The sequence below is a fragment of the Chelonia mydas genome, chromosome 1, assembly GCF_015237465.2.
Source record: "Chelonia mydas isolate rCheMyd1 chromosome 1, rCheMyd1.pri.v2, whole genome shotgun sequence".
NCBI lineage: Eukaryota > Metazoa > Chordata > Testudines > Cheloniidae > Chelonia > Chelonia mydas.
In genome coordinates this window covers 158013588-158034740 of record NC_057849.1, presented here as the reverse complement: position 1 = coordinate 158034740, position 21153 = coordinate 158013588, and the positions used below count along the sequence as shown (strand labels likewise).

Below are 21153 nucleotides of genomic sequence, written 5' to 3'. Positions count from 1 at the left end.
AGAGGAAGAGTTGTGCAACTGCAACTATGCAGTAAGCATATTGCCAACTATTTCAAAGGATTTGAGGTTTCAAAATCATCCAGAAGCTTAACTGATTTTCACCTTCGGTTTTAAGGTTCCAGGAACACCTTTATATGTCCAAGAGCCAGAAACGGCTGTATCATTTTATACAATGTACAAGTCATGATTTCAATTGCTTCAGTAATGAATGTAAACAAATGCAGTTTATGCTTCCAGCAAAAATAGAAGTTCATAACATAATGTACGGCAAACGACACACATCATTCTATAAGAAGAATACAAAACATTTAATTAATTTAATTTATTTCCTGGATGAACTGTGTAATCTTTGAAGTTGATGAGACCCATTTAAACGAGGAAAACCCAAGCACTGAGCTCCTGCAGGTATTCTGCACATAGTTCATGGAGACACATCTGATAAAAGCCAGTGAGAAATGTCAGTGTTGTTTCTAACTCCTGTTTCCATATCTGGGTTGTCAAGGACATAAAAACAGAAAATAAGGAACAGAATTAAGTGACAAAGTATTTTAGGTGCCCTACCCAAAATAGTGTTGCAAGTCAGAAGACTCCATTTTTAGAACAAACTTGACAACCAGTGCCAGCACTAGGCATAAGCAGACTAAGCAATTGCTTAGGGCCCTGAGCAGCTCAAAGGGGCCCCCATTCGCTTTTTAGTATGTGTTGTGCGGGGGAGGGCACAGAAATATTCCTGCTTAGGGACCCCAATGGGTTAGCACTGCCTCTGTTGGCAACTATAATACACTTTCCCCATTAATTAATCTGTACACTCTGATAAAGGACTTGAAGTTGAGCCCATTCTGTTCTTTCAGTTAAGAAATGTGGTTGATATTTGTTTTCTATAGATAGAAGGTGTAACACAGATTTTGTAATCATTTGCAATGAAAACCTATTGTCTAAAATAATACCATGAATTAATGCTAGCTTGATATGTATGTGAAATATGTACTCTTTGGGGAAGGTGATACAGGAATTCACCCAGGGTATATGTTGACTTCCCACTGTGGACTTTTTAACAGCATGGGTGTTGTATCTAGAAAGAGGCTTTCCTCCTTCTCTTATTATTAATCATGATTATTATAATAGTGTCTAGGGACCAACCAAGAATGTGGACACATTGTGGTGGGCACTGTACAAACACAGAGTAGCAAACAGTCCCTGCCCCAAAAAGCTTACAACTGAAATAGACAAGGCAGACATAGGGTAGGGGAAGGAGTCTACCACACAAGCAGAGAGAACAATGTGATGGCAGCAAATGGCACATTAGTTTTAATTTTTGTCTTTTTAAGTGGATTTAGTTTGGAGGGGATCAGTTAACTGGAAAGAAAAAGGAAGGAAAAGGGGACATTGAAGGGAAAGGGGTGAGGGAGGCAAGGCATAGGAGAAGAGGGTAAGACGGGCAAGCATGGAGAGAAGCTGAGCTGGAAAGACCTTGGGTACATCTACACTGGAAAAAAAGACCTGCTGCATGGCCATGGCTGGCCAGGGTCAGTCGACTCGGGCTTGCAGGGCTCAGGCTGTGGGGCTAAAAATTGCTGTGTAGATGTTTGGGCTCAGGCTAGAGCCTGAGCTCTGAGACCCTCCCCCATTCTGGGATCCCAGAGTCCAGGTTCCAGCCTGAGCCCGAATTGCTACCCCACAATTAAACAACCCTGTAGCCTGAGCCAGCTGACACGGGCCAGCCTTGATGTTTAATTAGGAAAGAACTGGAGCAAACAGTCAATCAGCACAGGGCAGAAAAGGTCATCTCAAAACTGCAGAAAGTTCTCTGATTCTGAATGTCTGAAGCTGCCTGCTTTGGCTGCTTCTGCAGCCGCTCCTACTGGCTGGAGCCACTGGCTTGTTCTTCTCTGCATTTGCTCCCAAGGCCACAGGGCAGGGCACAGGGGAGGTACCTCCTCCTTCCTGAGCAGCCTGCAGCTGGCCAACACCACCTTAAAAATGGCTGATGCTATTTGGTGGGAAGGGTATGTCTGGTTAGAGCAGCTGGGCGATGCATTAATTCAATACATGCCATTGGCAGTTACTCCTTATAGCACTCTTCCTATGGAATCCCGCACTGAGATTAAAGCTCCCCTCCCCTAGCAGAGATTGCAAAGAAGTGCAGGTGGCAGCATCCTGGCCTGCACTTCCTGGAGTGAATTTCCCAGCCAGCACATCTATAAAAGTTAAGATGTTTCTACACTTCACCTGAAAGAATCCCCATCTTTTAGTGTAACTGCTGACTTGACTTCTTAGAAAGTAATGAACCAACCAACACTGAAAACAAACCAAAGGCTATTAGTCAATGAAAGCTAGAGTGTTTTTGTTTGTTTGTTTGTTTGCTTGTTTGAACCACATTTCTTTCCCATGACAGCCTGAAGGTTGAAATTTCACAGTGTGAATTTTTAGCAGGAGTTTTCCCCATATAGTAAACAATTCATTTAGAACAGGTCAGCGGTATCTGTGGGTGCTTAACAAGTTTGCAATCAAGCCACCACTTATATATGCCTAAATATGAATTTAGGTGCCTAGCGTTAGGTACCCAAGTTTGAACTAAGCATCAAGCATAGGCCTAAATTCATTAGGGCTATATACTGTAGAACATTTGGTGATAAGTAACTACTGGTGATATAAATATAAAGGATTACAGGCCAATCCTGCTCCTATTAAAGTCAATGACAAAACGCACACTGACATCAGTGAGACAGAATTGGACTGTCTGGGTGTCTTTTAAACACCTGAAAGCCATCTGAAGCCTTGGACCCAAACACATCTCCTGTAAAACTGTAAAAAAAGAGTACTGCCTTCAAAACAAGGTATTTTGTAAGACAGAGGCAATCAGATCTGATGCTTCAATGAGACAACTGATCACTCTGGGTTAACAAGGATAATTTTGCTTCCTCACATACAGAACTGCACCACTGCCCACATACATTATAGACCTGTCACGTTCCTCTGAAGCATCAGGTAAAGGTCACTATTGAAGGCAAGACGCTGAACTTGGGAGTGCAACTCCTGTTGTTGGTTAGTTGTCACTGGAATAAATAATTTGCCTTAGCTACAATGTGCTGTAGCTCCCATTACAATGTTAAACATTTTTGGTCTCAAGGATGTCTACGTATGCCACTTACTTAATTTCTGCCATGCCTTGCTGTGTTTGTGCTTTCTCTTACAACCATTTTGCATGTTTCATGTACTACATGCTAGCAGAAAACTTACATACACAAATACATATACTATAAAATTAATAATCTGAAAATCAAGTCCTGGGTTCTGCGTTTCGCCAGCTACAATTCAAGGCATCACTAACACCAAATGCTCTGATTAGGTGTTAGCGCTGAAATCAACTCTTGCAAAGAAAACCATATTGCTGATCTCAAAACTTGGCAGTTAAAACATCTTCCATTTTGCCTTTAACACTTACTCTTGTGAGTATTTGTATTGACATTAATGGGACTATTCTCAAAAATAATTATTAATAATCCTCTGTATTTGTATGCTTCTCAAAACACTTAATAAATTAAACTTCATGATGGTCTGTAAAGTATCAGTATCTGAGTATTATTATACCTATTTTTACAGATGGGGTAAAGTATAGAAAAGTTAATGCTTACACTGACTTCAGTGGAAGCTGTGTATGTTCAGCACCTCTGAAAGTCAGGCAGTAGATGTCTCAGGTTGAGCACTCAAAATTAGTGGACACTTGAAAATTCAAACCTTGGTGACTTGCCCATGGTCAAACAGTGAATCTGTGATAAATCTGTGAATATATTCCAGGAATCCTGACATCTAGTCCTCTGCTCCAACTACTAAACCTGTATTTAGATAACCTATTTTGACTCATGAATTTAAAAAAAAAAATCTACCTGCCTCTATTGCATTACGCAACCTATTAATTAAAATACAAAATGTTCCATGTTCCTGCCCAAATTAATTGCCAACAGTTATATGAATTCATCTCTAAACAAAAATATACAAAGGTTAAAAGACAACTAATAAGTAGCAGGTTAATGAGTTAAAATATTGAAAGATGTTTTGGGTGGTTTGATCTATTTTTCTTTTGGCATTACGATTGCTCGGGTGGGTGGGGGGAAAGAGACCTAGCTTAGTAAACAAGCTCCTCTAAAAAAATATGTCACCTAGATGCTAATCCTAGATCTAGGGTAAAGCTAGGTAAACTGTGTTATTGTGTATATGTCGGGAGCAGTGGGGGATGGTTAGAGGGACTGATTGTGTAAGACCAGTATAGTCCTGCAGAGGCAAGTATTAAGAAGCCCAGAGAGGCTAAAGGGAGATGGAGATTGCAGAGCCAGAAAGCAGCTAAGGAAAGAGGTGAATTGAGAAAGAATCTGAGTAATTTGGGTGAGACAGGAGACAGAGGTGGCAAAATCAAGTCCTAGAAGAGATCAGAGTGATTTGGAGAGGCCCCAGAAGGTGATTAGAGCGCAGGCTGAAATCTGTGAGACTGGAAAGTCCCAGTAGGGAACAGGATATTAGAAAGACCTTGAGAGTGAAGAAAGGAGATCAGAGGGAACTGCAGAAATCAGAGAGAGTCAAGGTAATATCTAAGTGGATTTTGGTGCATTGGAGATATTCAGAGCAAGCCAGGGAAAGGAAAAAGGAGTTACATGAGAGTCTATTTGTTAGTACATATTGCAAAAACTCAGCATGCAAACAGAAAGCTTGCAAACCATAACCACCTTCCTCTGCTGCTCCCTAAAGTTTCTTGGAGAGGTATATAAGTTTACAGGCTTCTGCATTAAAGTTCCCTTGGGCTCCAAAAAAATTATGGAATTGGCATTTGGTATTTTAGAGTAGTATTGCATAACAGAGTAGAATAGACTTGATATGGTTTTAATTTCCATACTGCACTGCTAGAGAAGATAAAGCATGAGAAAAATACAAGTAATTTGTGAAATAAATTCTTCAGCTCAGATTTCTTCTGCTCTTCAGATAGACTAGGAAATCATAGTGCCGTCTCTACTAAACCAGTTATATTAAGAAATGTCCTTGTTATGATATGTGAATCTCTGTTCTACTGGCACTTTTATTAAATGATCAGTCTACTACAAAAATTGGAACTGAAATGGTGTGTTCAGGGAACACAGCATGCATTAAAATCCATGAAATTAGGACTCATTCTGTGTATTTTGTTGAAGTTTAAAAAATCTGTCAGAAACCACATCCAGAGAATAATAATATGTAACTGATCCTCATACAAATATGTTTAGCATACACCAGGTTTAAGTACTATATTGTTAAGAAGACTCTGAAAATGTGAATGTGAGATATTAGACCAGATTGTGCCTGGCTGTTCCACAGCTGGGTAAGGGTGGGTGCAAGAAACCTTCATTGCCCTCCTGGGCAGCAGCTGGGCACAACTGCAGGTCCTATACTCCTAGGGATACAAGCACTACTCCCTCTGCTCATCTGCTGGGGCTCAAGACACCCCAAAGCAGGGAGGGTGGCACTGGAAGGAGGCAGGGCCATAGCTCTAACCCTCACATACAGGCCAATGAATCAAGGGGGAGTGGCAACAAACATACTCCTGCATGCTAGTGGGCTCCCCTAGTGCTGTGGTGGCCCCATCCCACCCTCAGTGCAGGACTATGATTAAGCAAATAAGACTCACTCTATGAGACAAATCTTTTTTAAATGGAGACTCAAGGTCTACCCAGCTGCACACACAAAAATACAATCACAAATTGCTAGTTAGGTGCTTGACCGTTGGTTTGCTCATGGATTTGCCCGATTTACACTGATAATCGTGAATCACAGGCATAATTTGCGTGGCTCCTATTTGCTTGTGGATATACACCTTTTGAAAATTTAGCCCTCTATTTTCTCTGTGTCTGTTAATAGATTCTCATACACACTGGTCCCATTACAGCAGTCTGGCAGCATAAACACGTCTTAGAGTGGGTGAGACTGTAATTTACACTCACTTTAGTGTAAATGAGAATTCAGGATTCAGGCTATAGCATCTTCTTTCCCTTTTTAGATGTCTGCTCTGTGGTAGGGTGATAATTTCAGGTAATTTTTTCTGCAAAAAGTCCAAATCCTTTCCCCCCCTTCAACATGGGGATGATTCATTCCTTCTCCCAAAAATTCCCTTGCTAGGTTCTTTGCTCCCTGAATAATCGCTCCGTGTTTAACACCACTGTACTGAATTTATCAGTGATCGCTCCAGTCACCTGAGCAATCTTTTGCACATCTTTTTTAAACAAGTTATGTTGTTCCTCTTCCTGTTTAGTCTTGAGTTCTAGTGTTATCTGCAAACTTGGACATTTCATTTTCAATACGATCCAAATTCTATTTTATATATCCTACTGTATTCTATAACAAAGGTCTTAAGAGGCTAATTCCTAGGAAACCTGACATCCAACTTGCTAAGTTTCCACATATGGCTATTTTTTGACTCCTGCTATAGACACTGCAGTGTAGCCAACTCTCATGATTTTATGTCTCACAATATTTGGTGTTTTTCTTAAAGCCTAAGTTTCTAGAGTCAACTGAATACACGAAGCTTCATCCGATGAAGTGGGTATTCACCCACGAATGCTTATGCTCCAATACGTCTGTTAGCCTATAAGGTACCAGAGGACTTTTTGCTGCTGAATACACGAGAATCTCAGCTTTTACTTCAAAACAGCCCCAGAAAGCAAAGGTACTTTGAATGGAACTGAGTATGGTATATACTCCAAAAAGTTTACTCATAGTATGTGATGACTGTTCTCAGAAAAGTAAAGTGAATCTGGAGAGTACCATGATGTATAATCCAGGTAGCTTGGAGAGGACCTAGGCACCATTATGAAGCACGGGGACTGAAAAATTAAATGTCTGTGACTTGAATATAATTTTATAGATGATACTATATTTAAAAAGGTATTTAACATCTATAAACACATATTCAAAAGGGAAGGGTCTATACCTGCCCAATCTCCAGCCTACTTGCCAGCTCCGCAGTTTCAGAATTTATAGCCTACTGCTTGTCCCTGCTTCAATCCTGATCAAAATCAGGCCACTTATCAAGGTGCCTAAATATGGCTTTAAGAACCTAACTTCAGGCTCCTATTTTTGAAAATATTGGCCACTGTTTTTAAATACATCCTAACCACCCTGAATTCTCAGGCAAGCAACTCTTACAATACAGTTAGAGATGGAGAGGTTTATCAGCCACTTTTCTTACCTTAATAGAACCAGAGATGGCCCCAACCTGTAAAATTTGGACCTGGATCTAAGCTTCTGCAGAGTTCTGCAGAGTTAAACTCAGGCCCATATTTAATTTCAGCCTGGCAGTTATAAAAAATAAATGCTTGAAAGCCTAGAGATTCTAAATTAAGGTTAAATTTGTGGGAAAAAAATCCCAAATGTTTGAAACTCGAAATACAGGGTTAAGATTCCACAAATAAACTTAACTCCATATCGATACCAGATAAACCTATACAACCACACTTTGCACTCTTTTATCAATTTCTGTATGAGCCACATGCTCCCACTTTAATAGCCCATGCTTTACCTAATCATTGCAGCTGGTTAAAACCAATAATCAAACCTTCTTTGGATGAAAACTGGCTTTTCAACAAAATGGAAATTTTTGTGAAGAAAATTCTGATTTTGTTTAACTTTTTTAAGGGAAAAGAACATTTCTGACAAGCTCTGCTAACACCATGTGAACTACAACCTCACTGCACAGGAGCCCTACCTTCTAGGAAGGAGCCATTTAGAGTTCATCATCTTGCTTCTTACCTACCAGACACAGGGCAGGTCTACACTGGAAGTGCTACATCGGCATAGCTGCTCTGCTGTAGCGCATCTGGTGAAGACACTCTATTCCGACAGGAGAGTGCTCTCCTGTTGGCATAATTACTCCACCTCTGCAAGCGGCGGAAGCTATGATGGCAGGAGAGCATCTCCTGCCGACATAGCGCCGATGTGGACAGCGCTTAGGTCGCTGTAACTTCTGTCGCTCAGGGGGGTGTTTTTTACACACTTCTGAGTGACATAAATTAGATTGATTTAAGTGATAGTGTAGACCTGCCCACAGATCAATGACCAAACCCTCCCACTCCAGTTAGGAGACAACGCTTTTTTCATATCTCACCATGTACGTATGATCCGCAACCACCTGTACTAGCTAACATTCCACTACCTTTTTCATACACATTACAGACACCACTGTACTTAAAAGTGTACAAGTAGTGTTTGTCTTGTTAGTTCGATAAAAATATTTAGGGAGCAAAACCTCGTGTTTAAATTCCATGGGCTTTAATACAGCAAATCATGGGAAGCATGTAGTTAACTTTAGGCATCAAGAGGACCATTTAAATTTTAAGCATATGCTTAAGTGTTTTTCTGGATCAGAACTATAATGCCCATGCACTCACAAGTCTCCCTCCTTAGACCCTCCTCAGAGCTCTCGTTTTAGCTGGATCTACAGCACTGAATGACCCAAAGCACTAGGAGTCTCATTCAAAGCCCATTGTAGTCAATGGAAAGACTCAGCACCTTAAATGGACAGGGATTTTGCTGATCAGAAGCCAGGACAGGAAGCTCTGAGGAAACATAAGAACTACCCTGTTTGTTGGTTTGAATATTTGTTTTTTGTTTTGGAATTTACTGATTGTAAATCTGCAAGGAAGAAACTTGGTAACCAGAGACTTTGCCAAGTTGTGTTATTTTGGTTATATCAGAACTCCTGAAATAAACCCAAACTCCAGAGAGTTTTCTGTGTTTAGATCTGTGCCTCCTGTGAACTCACTCACTCTGTCTAGCTGCTCAGAACCTCGCTGAGTTTCCCACACCATTACAATGCTGGATAAAATGGAGATTTGGTTACGTGTCCAAGGCTACATTACGGGCCTGATTCTCCTCTCACATCCATTTTACACCACTGTAGCCACTTTTACTTCAATGGATTTAATTCTAATTTAGACCAGCATGAGGGAGTGGAAAATCTGATTCAATGAGTTTAGTTGGCAGAGTCAGAAATAGATTCCCAGAATTTCTGATTTTGAATTCCGTACTCTCACCACTGCGCCACATTGCCTCCTGCTTAAACAAATATTGATTGAACCACTCAAACTTATCATTTGTTTTCTTAAAGAAAAGGGTCTGATCAAGCTTATTTTGAAGTCATCTTTATAGAGTACAGTAGCACACCACAGACAATACACAACTCAGAAATATCAAATTGTTCATCTGAAATGTCAACAAAGAGATACAGTTTGGGAACTTAAAAAAATCATACATTTAGAAAAGGCCTGACATGCAAAAAGGGGCCTCTGGATGAATCAGCTAGTGTTTGTGTTCATTAAGAGCATCAATTCAAATACTCCTGATTGTTTCAGTTGTTTATGAATCTCGACCTTCGTAAGGCACGAAAATGTGCTGTCCCCTAAAGATGTTCCCTGCCGATATGACACACACTTTGTATTGTTTTGCTGCACACAAGCATTAATATCCCAGAGGTAATCCACCCTTCTTTTAACGGCCGATGACAGGTCCAATGGCTGAGCAAAAATCAGTTGAAGGAAAAGGAAGTCTTGTCGGAAATGAGATTAATCTTGTAACGAGTGTTCAGCCCTGATAACCCATCTGTGCAGAGAACTGCTTTAACTGGAGAGCAATTAACCTTCACCTGACAAGCTCTATCCAACCGTTATAAACAGCATTAAAGGCACAGGATCCCCTTTTCTTTCTGTGTAGACTAAATAATCAGGTTTTTCATTCCATGAAAACTGTATGTGCAACAGTACACCCATGCCAAATCTCAGGAAAAATTATGAAATGGTGGTGGGCTTATGGATTCGCTGTGAACTGTATCTTTGACTTTTGCCTTAGGTGGCCGGTCTAGTTAGCAAAAAGAAATCATTCTGACCACTTCCAGCAGCTATTGTACCAAGGGACTATCCTACATATAAGTTATCAGCGAAGTTGGTGTGAGTATATCAAAGATTAACAACAACAAAAATCTTTGCAAGTTGACGAGAGTTAGCTCAGTCTGCTTATGTTAAATCCCTTTTAGTTTAACAATCCTGGCAGGATGGATTGTGTCATTGTACGACCGTTGTGCTCCTCAAGGCTCACATTTAGAAACAACTAGTTTTTTGCCCTGCGGACTGGTGGAGTTTAGGTATGCTCCAGAAGTTAGCAGGTTTGAGGTTAATGTAACTGTGAAGATTGCTCAGTACATGACTGCCTTCTTCTGCCAGATAATACCAACAGATTGGTTGGAGCAGAGGTTATGTTTGAAAATGTCTATAAGTCTAACTCTAAGAGCTGGAGTTAAAATGCCACGGTCTTTTAAAAAGTAATATTAGTTTAAATAACTGTCCTTCTAAACATGACATCCATCATCATGGTAGCAGTTTAGGGGTAGCAGAACTTGGGTCTATTTTTCAAAGACAGGGCCACAATGCGTATGATATAGATTAAACAAGCTCAGTGGCATAGCACTGCTCAACCTTGTAGGCAAAGGCTAAAATACTGGTCTCAGTTATACTGGCAGTAAACTGGAGTGATTCCTTGGAAGTCAATGAGTTACTGGCTGAACAATTATCAGAATCTGGTCCAAAGACAGGAAGCAGGTTCTAAATCCCAAGGCCCTGAACAATTAACATGAAATCCTTGGCCTGTTGAAATCCATGGCCAAATTCCCATTGACTTCAATATGGCTGGGATAGCATTCTAGGTTTCTAAAAGATTTGTCCTTTCTATTCATGTATCTGAAATTACTTACCTAAATATTACTATTACCATTTGAGTTTTTATGCCTTTGTTTCTCTTTCCCTTGATCCATGTTTCTCTAAAGTCCAGACTTGCACGTCAGTCATTGCCTAATTTGTCTGCCCAGTAAGGCAAAATTTCCATTTCAGTTAGTTCAAATGAGTGTACCTTGCATAGTAGATTACAAGTGCCATCTATAACTGAGTAATGTATCTAGAACGTGCCCTAAGCTACATATTGGACACGCCTGTGTTAGCTCTGGTTAGAGGTGTTAACTGGGTGGCAGAAGCACATAAATAGGGAAGGTAGGGAGTATCCCTTCCAAGTCTCCTCAGTTCCTCATTCAGTCTACCTGGCCTGCCACCAAACCACCCATCCCAATGCATAGATCCCCTGCTCTACAGAGGGCATTCCATGTGGCTGCTCCCTTCCCATTTCCACATGGGCAGGGAAGAGCCTTTGATCAATACAGAACCCATGAGAATAGATGTTCATGTAAGAAATGAGTACATAGAATCGTAGACATCAAGGAAGGAAAAGATTCTTCTAGTCCATCCCGCCACCAATGAAAGATTGTTCCTACAGTATACTTTCATAACTTTGTCCACATGTTTTTAAAGATTCAAGATCTCTAACCCATGAGGTAACGAAACAGAATAAAACGCAGTCTTGGTATTATTACTACCACAGCACATGGGTGAGGGTAGGGGGGGTTTCAAAGAATCCCAAAGTACTTTACAAACATAGCACAACATACAGGGCCACCAATGCGATAAGACAGAATTTGTAGTTGAATGCAGTAACGGCCGATCCCTGGTCTTTACGTAAACCAATCTGGTGCACTGTGGTTTAAATTGAAACAGCGATAGCTAGAGAATTCCCATTATATTGAACACTTAGTGGTTAGTTCCTTTTAATGAATTAGATATTAGCAGATAGGAAGTTCCTATTGAAAGCATTTCCTGTATTGGTACTCCCTGATTTGGCAAGTTATCAGGGTAGGAAATGAACACAGGAAGTATCTGTCTACAGACCTTTTATCATCAAGGTAATTGCTGTGGCAGCATTTTAATGTTTATCAAGGTAATAAACATATAGTCTAAAAAAAGATGTTTTTCAGCTCTAAAGAACAAGGCTTCAAAAAAAATCTTATGTGATATCACTGTATTTAATCATAAACTTCAAAATAGAGCTCAAATACCATCATCTCTTCCCTTTCAACAAAATTGCAAATGGTGATTAAAGTGAGAAATTTCCTTTTTCTAGTGGGAGTGTGGTTTCTAGGGGGAGTGCACTAACGATTAGGGAAGAGGACTGGAATCAGAACTCTTGGGTTCTCTTCAGAGCTCTGGGGCTGACTCTCTCATTCTCTCTCTCACGGTTGTAAAGTCCTTTATGGCCACATTTTCGGGTGATACCTTCTCAAATAATCATTCTCCCTCCTTGGAATTTACACACTCCAAATACTTGTAATTTATCATCTCTCTCTTAATCAAGCTATATATATTCTGCTCTTAATAAACCATTTTTTTAGCTGGTGTAAATTGGCATAGTTCCATCAAAACCAATGGAGCTACACCAATTTACACCAGTCAAGGGTTGCTGTTCCCATCAATGGAGTTATGCCCTGGATGAACTTAACCCATTATATCTACTGCATTCTCTCCAGCCACTGATTTTCAAATTCTATTTAAAAAACAATTTAATTTGTCTGGCACAATGCATTCTTTACACACTACTTAGTGCCCAGGGTTCTTGTAATCTTTAGATGTTTAATGATGTTGTTTTTATGTTAATATTTGTTCCATTATTTTACTAGTGAGAGAAGTGAGACTTGTAGGATGATCATTTCCACAGTGTCTTTCACCTCTAGGTCACTAGTTCAAACTAAGCACAGGCGAGCAGATTGAAAATCATTACCAATATCTATATCATGATCTTCATAAAATAAGTTATTGTTCTCATTTCTGTTCCTAATGGGATTGGTATCCACATAACAAAAACTGTCAGCACTGTTCTCAAGGGAGCTATGCATGCCAGGGGAGAGAGAACATGGAAAGCAGTATGAAGAGTCTGCCCCTTGTGTGATGGGAACTTTCTCTTACTATTGATTTCCAAGACAAATCTCACCAAATATCCTGCAGCCTCTATTTCCCCACACAACCTGATGGGTATTACTATGGGACTGTACAACTCCCTTAATTACTAAAGTAAGGTGGGGGTGAGACAATTATCCAGTCTGAAAACAGTTTATTCACAATGCTGCAGACTAGGTCCTGACCCCATACACACATATCCCATACTTAGGTATAAGATTCAGCAACTGTACATGTAAACTCCTCATGGCCACTTCTCTGTTCTGTACAGTGATGAGCACACTCAGAAATCAACAAATAATTTAGAAATAAATAACAATAGTAAAATAATCAGAGTATATGGCAATTTGCTCAGGCCATTAGCATACACCTTGCCAATGCTGACAGTTGAAATAACTGCAGGTATCACTCACCCTATTCCATCACTATCCAGCAAAGGCTATGAGGCTGATCCAAAGCCCATTGGAAAAATTCCCACTAACTTCAATGGGCTTTGGATGAGACCCAGTGTGCCCCACTATTTAATTTTACCTTGCTAAAAATGATAATATAAGTGACGTAAGCCAATTTTTTTCCATTTAACTGATTTCCTAAAGGAACCTGCTGTGTTGCTTTAGAAAGCTAAATTATATGGAGTAATCCTTTTTAAATGAATGGTATGATATATTCTTATTGGATTATGTATTTGCCACTTAAAAATTAAAAATTTTTGTTTTGCCTTAACATTTCATTAAAATGCCTCTGCATTTCACAGCAGAAGATCTCCAGTGTGTTCAGAATGTTTAATTCTACCAACATTACCGCTTCAAAGGCCTGCTGAAGTCTCATGGAACTTTTTCAAAACCATGCTGTTTAGAGATAGCTTAGCTTCTGTTAAAACCAAACCAAACAAAAAATCCATTAGGTATTTTTCATCCCTTCTTCTTTACTCAAAGAGTCATTTATATAGAAACTGTATCTTTGGATCAAAGTCAGGCTTGACGCAGGCAGGCATAAATCAAGTGGAGTTACAACAGGGCTGAATCTGGTCCTTTTTTGTTGTTGTTTATTTTACAAGATTTAATCTGCTTCGACTTGATGTCATAACTTTATGTTTGTGGCACTATACTTGTTTGTTCTGGAAATAATTGTGGGCCTGATCCTGCAATCCTCATTTGAGCGAAACTCCAATTTAAATCAATGACAATTTTGTCTGAATTAAGGAGTACAGTATCAGGCCAAAAGACTTTAAGGCCCTGATTCAGCAAAGCATTTAGCTGTGTGGTTAACTTTATGCAGATGAGTAGTCCCATGGAAGTCAATGGGGCTATTTACTTGCTTATAGTCAAGCACATGCTTGAATGCTTTGTTGGACTGAATCCAAATGAGAAACAAGCAACAAGGACCAATGAACTTTTAATATTTTGTTTTCATGCAACTAACAGAAATACACAATACTACACAAATGATGTTTGCTGTAAAGTAATCACACCCATCTCTAAGCAGAATATTTCTCAAAGCTTTCCACAAGACGTCAGTCAGCAGGGTTTGAAACCGCCTTCAGTTTTGCATGGTTTCAAAAATATTTGAAATCAGTATTTTGCCTTTCAAAGGTGGGGAGGGGGGCAACAATGCTATATAGAGTAGCTTAGAGTTGAAGACTAAGATTTCTGATGAAAGGTTCTTGTATTGTATATATTGATTTAATCAGTACACCAATGGTCCGCGGAGACCTACAGAATTTGTAACACAAGCCTTGGCAACCTCAAGTATTCCAAATTCTTATATCAAATATGTAGACACTTTATCTCACAAACAATAGCTTCCAAGTCAAACCACACAAAGGAAACTAGTCATAAAAAGGAGACTGCAAATATATTTAGAGGTAGATTAGCTTAAGAGAACTGTCCACATGTGTAATTGATAAGCCATTATAAAATGTCGATTATTAATTACTCAATAGCTTTTTCTTATTCAAAATAACTGTAATTGCACTGGCAGGCAAGGAGAACAAAATAAGTGGGCCTGCTGTAGGTTGTGGAATTCAAATTCCCGTTGAAAACAGACATTTTTGCTTTTGACATTCCTTCCATTACTGAAAGGTGATAGAAAAAAAGAAATTCAAGATAAGTATGTTAATATCAACCACAAGGTGAGATTGGATTATTTTTTCATGTCATTCTGAGAAAGAAAAATAGAAGCCTACAATCAATGGTACTTTATTTATTTTCTAGCCCTCATTTTCTGTACATTGTGTTCTGCATGCACTGCACACATCTTCAGGTTACAATTTGCGCTGGAAGAAAACACTGCTTCTTAGTATTTAATATCCCAATTGTCAGGAGGACTTCTCTGCCTGATGGAGCATTTTATCCTTCAGATGCCAAAAAAGATTTAGCCATTTATATGAATAATGAGAACATCCATAGTTAGACGGGTAACATAAATAAACAAATTAGAAATATAACCCCTCATGCTTCAGGGTTTAAACCAACTACTAAATTATGGGGGTTAGGAAGAAACTTTCTCTGAACGCAGATTATTCTATACTTTTCTATTACATAGAGTTTCTTGCACTTTCCTCTAAAGCAGCTGATATTGACCACTGGTGGAGACAACATACTGACCAATATGGACAGCTGGTTTGATCCTGTATAGTTATTCCTCAAGTACAAATGAAATAATTTATTCAAAAGCCCAGGATTGCTGGCAAAAAAGCTTATGAATCTATTGAGTTTTGCCAGTTAGTTTGACAGCTCATCCCAGGACATTGTGCTTTCCATATAATCGGGGGAGAGTTATTATGAGATACTAGAGAGTTAGAACTCATGAGCGCATCCACATATTATTAGCTTATTTACAGGATCACAGAGATATCACATTCGTGACATGGGCCCCTGATCCTGGAAACATGGACATACATAGTTAGCTTTAAATATACCAACTAGTCCCAATAAAGTCGATTGGACTACTCCTGTGCTTAAAGTTAAGAGTGTTAAGTGTTTTCAGGATTGGGCCCTTAGGCATTTTAAAGAAAAATGAATCAGTGAATTATACTGAAAGTCCATCTCTCTGTGTGTATAAATCAATAACAATTTCTACTCAGTTCTAAATAAAAACAAATATTCTGAGCCAAACTCTCACCTTTGATGAACGTGTAAGGCTCCCATAGAAGTGACTAAAAGCCACATGCATAGATCCAATTTGGACTATTTAGAAGGCTTTCAATCTTTGGCCCAGATCCTCCACTGGTGTAAATCAATGTAGTCCATCAATGGAGGTACACTGATTTACACCAGCTAAGGAGCTGGCTTGTTATTCTGAAATGGCAAAAAAGTGAGAAATTATACAGTTCCTTTTTTCATTTTAAGCCTATAGACAGAAATGTTTATTTCTGATTACTCTCTGAGTCAAATACTTGCTTCTACTTTATCTAGAACAGAAGTTGAACCGCTTGGGACTGGAGATGATCTTCATGTTAAATATACTTTCTTAGTTTAGAGTCTAAAACTTTTATAATTTCTCCCCCAGTTAATTTACATTGTGGACAGACATAAATGAAATCCTGGCATCAAAACTAAGGACTTTCCAGCAGAATGGGGCCAAAATCCTACAGGCCTTAATCAGGCAAAACTCCACTGTAGGATTTGGCCCAAAATGCGGTGGCAAAAGCTAATTATTATTTCACTTAGGAGATCTTTACTCTCTCTACTGAAGCTTCAATTTAAGGAACTGCAGTGTAAAATGCAACTAGTTCTTATCACTGTGCTGGAAGGCAGTAATATAACAGCAACATAATAGTGTTATAATAGTTGTTAACATTGACCTCACTATAAATATACTAAAGAAAAATACAGAAATAAAAAAAACCAAAAAACCTTATACTGCATCTAGGCATAGGTTTTAAGCAAAATTTTTAAGCAAATTTTTAAGCAGTTTTTAAGCAAAATTTCCCACTCACATCAGGAGGACCGTCCTGCTTAAAAGAAATGTCAGTTCACCATTACTAAATGAATACACAGCACTTTCTCTTAGCAGCAAACATGCTGACTCAAAGAACCTCAAAATTTTCATATAGAACCTGATTCTGTAAAGTGCTGAATGTCTCCTGCCAGGTGCTGAGTGCCCATAAATTGTCACTGAAATCAATGGGAACGCAGCTGTTGCAGTGGGTACTCAGCATATGACATGTATTGGCCCACAATGCAAAGTAGATTCATATTTTGATCTCTGTAGGTAGACTCTTGAAAGCATCCCTCATTACAAAAGGATAAGAACAGACAGCTGTATAAATACAGACACACACATGCATACAATTCAAATAGTCCTCAGGCAAGATTTTCGTATTACAAAATTTTAAACAAAAAGAGCATCAAACACCTAACAAATTCAAACAACAAAGCAGAAGGTATTCAGGAATCAAACATCAGCTTCAATTATTTAGTGGCCTAGCATTGCTGCTGTCCTATATCATTTACTATATCTCCATCATAATTGGAAAAGTATAAAAATACATAATACCTCAAAGCGATTAAATATCTCGGTTCTGTATCTGAAACCTCCCCCCACCCACTAATGCAGAGTCCTTATTGTATGTGTAGTTTTGTACTTCACATAAAACTGGTTTCATTATCACCAGGCATTCAGTTACAGTTAGCTTTCTTCTGCAATTAATCATAGCTATTGCTATATCTGTAACTGCTATCTATTGCAACATAATACAGCAAAAATTAGATAGATTTATTCAGCTATCTGAGCAAAGAAACCTGCAAAACTCAGCAAAGCAGTCATTTAAACAGCTGTTAAAATAATGCTTACTCATAAAAGTTAGTTATGAACCAATGACAGATTTTTATTGTCCAAAAAATAAAGACAAAAAGCACGCACCAAGCAGAATGCCACCACTATTAAACAACATTTAAGAAAAATCCTGAACATCAGTATAGAGTTTCCACAAAAATAAATCTGTAACATCTGCATGACTCAAAACAAGAGCTGATGTCTCTTCATTTCCATTTGCAAATGTTTGTGTCCCTGTCAATACGGGAAGCATTTAAAAGTATCCAAAGGTTCAGCATTCTGAGGAACCCTTTTTTCTTTCTTTCAGTGAACAACCTATCCCCTTACGGCAATCCAGATACACATCCAAGTTGTCAGAAATGATACCTACAAGAAAATTCGAAGCTCTCATAAAAGGGCTTTGCATATGCAATCCACAGCACTGAACAGTGAATTTAAAAAACCCAATTTTTTTTCCGAGTTAGAAGTTTTTAAGCCTTGCGGATGGTTGGAGTAGGAAAAAGGAAATTTACTAGGCAGTACAAAGGAAATCTTGTTGTCCTCTATTGTGGCAGTGGGGGTGTTGCCCAATTCTAACTTATCTGTGTTGATAAAGGAAACCAAACAACATATTATTGAAAAAAGGTCCAATAAAAATGTACCCCTTTCTTACCTTAATAGTGCTTGCCATAATTTGATTAAGATTATTGATCGCTAATAATTGTTAATAATAATTATTGCTTCGCTCTGACCAGAAAGAAGTTTTGATGAGGTTGTTTAGAGCGGATGAGATTGTGCTAACTCTGGGAAATGAAGTCAGCCAATGGCAGGAAGAGGTTTCTATTGGTCCTGGCTACTGCAGCTCGAAGAAACAGGATATTTGGGAGCGAAGAGATAAGAGGTCCTAAAAACAATGTTGTTTTTCTTGATGATATGCGGCTACCAGATTTTTTTTTTAAACAAAAAAAAAGTCAATTGCCTATGACAGCTTAGGCAGGTGTGATCTGATGTGCAGTAAGTGTGACATGCCACTCTGAAGCAGGATGCAGATGTCAGATGAAATGGGCCAAATTCGACAGGGTTTCATATAGGCTATCCCCTGGGGATTTACCGATTCAGGGCCAAAGACAAACTTGGTGTATGCGGGTGCAACTCCATTGACATCAGGGAAGTCTAATCTGTTTACACCATATCTGAATATGTGCATTAATCTCATGCCTAGTTACCTGAGGTACTGTATTGACAGTTTATATCTTGTCTGATCTATTATACTGTTATTTTTAGCTATAAAGCAAATGAACTGGAGCCCATAATTTATTCCCCCTCTCAACTGAGTGTGTACATGATGCTGCTTTGTTCTTAATTATTATTTGTTATATTATCATAATGCGTAGGAGCCCCACGCATGGCCCCAAACCCCTTTGTGCTAGGTGCTGTACAAACACAGAAAAAAAGACAATCCCTGCCCCGAAAGGGTTGCTCATGAGTGCTGAGCTGCTGGCAGTTTTTTTTTTTATGGCCTTGGGGAGGATGAAAAGGTTATACAGTATGGACAAAGTCAAAAAGCATGTACACAAACACTCAACCTCAGTGTTCCCACTCTTGTGTTTTTATTGTAAGTCTCAAAACATTTGATGTTTTTGTTAAAGCCCCAGCTCCTGGAGGCAAGAGGTGATGTGAAAATCTCAGCTTTCATAAAATAAAAAATAATACCAAAAACAAACAACCCAACAAAAAATAAGCTTCTAGCCTCCATGGTTTAGGAGACAAGCTATAAAATATGACTCATAAAGGCTCAAAAAACAGAAGGAAAAATAATAAGCACCCAACATAGATTACTTTTAAAACTCATGAATTTTTGAGCCAATCTCATGGTGTTTTGGAGTCCTGACTCATGCTTTCTGAATGCTTGGGATGACAATATTGAACTACGGAAATGTGCAGTTTTTTTAAAAGTAAAAGCTGAAATTGTTTTGGGGACTATCGTTTTGCCAGTTTCCCCTTTGTTAATGACATTGGGGGCTGTACTGTAACGAGGAAACAGATTTCACCTTTCACACAAGGAAAAATATGCTCTGCCCCGCTGTTGCGGACATTGTAGCAGATGCAGGCAAAGCAGAAGAACTGGTGTGTAAGGAGGGACAGGATTCTCAAAGATATGGCACGGAGTTTCTACCAACTATGCGCTATGGAACACAGCTCTGTAGGGTTGACTGCATGTGTTACAGGGGCAGGTTGGTGGCTCTGTGACCACACTAATTCACACTAGTCATTACCCTTGTGGAAGGCGAGCAAAGAGCCCATGGAAGCTACTACAGCCTCACAGCCACTCCATGGGCTGGGAACAGGATTCCTCCTCCCCTGGACATCTCAGATCTCTCCAGTAATTACCCAGGCTGAATGGTGGGAGCAGGATTTACCCCATAAGGCATATTTTAAAGGACTGAATAGATTAAAGGACTGATGAGATTACTGGTTCTGTGGATGAAGGGAAAGCAGTGGATGTATTGTTTCTTGACTTTAGCAAAGCTTTTGACACGGTCTCCCACAGTATTCTTGTCAGCAAGTTAAAGAAGTATGGGCTGGATGAATGCACTATAAGGTGGGTAGAAAGTTGGCTAGATTGTCGGGCTCAACGGGTAGTGATCAATGGCTCCATGTCTAGTTGGCAGCCGGTGTCAAGTGGAGTGCCCCAGGGGTCGGTCCTGGGGCCGGTTTTGTTCAATATCTTCATAAATGATCTGGAGGATGGTGTGGATTGCACTCTCAGCAAATTTGCGGATGATACTAAACTGGGAGGAGTGGTAGATACGCTGGAGGGCAGGGATAGGATACAGAGGGACCTAGACAAATTGGAGGATTGGGCCAAAAGAAATCTGATGAGGTTCAATAAGGATAAGTGCAGGGTCCTGCACTTAGGACGGAAGAACCCAATGCACCGCTACAGACTAGGGACCGAATGGCTAGGCAGCAGTTCTGCGGAAAAGAACCTAGGGGTGACAGTGGACGAGAAGCTGGATATGAGTCAGCAGTGTGCCCTTGTTGCCAAGAAGGCCAATGGCATTTTGGGATGTATAAGTAGGGGCATAGCGAGCAGATCGAGGGACGTGATCGTTCCCCTCTATTCGACATTGGTGAGGCCTCATCTGGAGTACTGTGTCCAGTTTTGGGCCCCACACTACAAGAAGGATGTGGATAAATTGGAGAGAGTCCAGCGAAGGGCAACAAAAATGATTAGGGGTCTGGAACACATGACTTATGAGGAGAGGCTGAGGGAAGTGGGATTGTTTAGTCTGCAGAAGAGAAGAATGAGGGGGGATTTGATAGCTGCTTTCAACTACCTGAGAGGTGGTTCCAGAGAGGATGGTTCTAGACTATTCTCAGTGGTAGAGGAGGACAGGACAAGGAGTAATGGTCTCAAGTTGCAGTGGGGGAGGTTTAGGTTGGATATTAGGAAAAACTTTTTCACTAGGAGGGTGGTGAAACACTGGAATGCGTTACCTAGGGAGGTGGAGGAATCTCCTTCCTTAGAAGTTTTTAAGGTCAGGCT

General features: G+C 39.6%; 1 protein-coding gene across 7 annotated transcripts in view; it reads right to left on the bottom strand.

Moving 5' to 3' along the window:
* The window catches only part of ERG (ETS transcription factor ERG), a 206270-nt gene that overhangs the window by 57882 nt on the left and 127235 nt on the right, over nt 1–21153 (bottom strand). Inside the window, exon 1 of one of the 7 annotated variants that reach the window (XM_007064403.4) lies at nt 18277–18628. The exons of 3 other annotated variants lie outside the window; for them this stretch is intronic. In XM_007064403.4, coding sequence (XP_007064465.2) covers nt 18277–18294 — 18 coding nt within the window. In that variant the 5' untranslated portion in view covers nt 18295–18628. Of the gene's footprint in view, nt 1–17994; nt 18130–18276; nt 18629–21153 lie in introns of those variants that run through there. 3 more of the 7 variants (XM_043538225.1, XM_043538224.1, XM_043538223.1) reach the window with 3 other exon arrangements.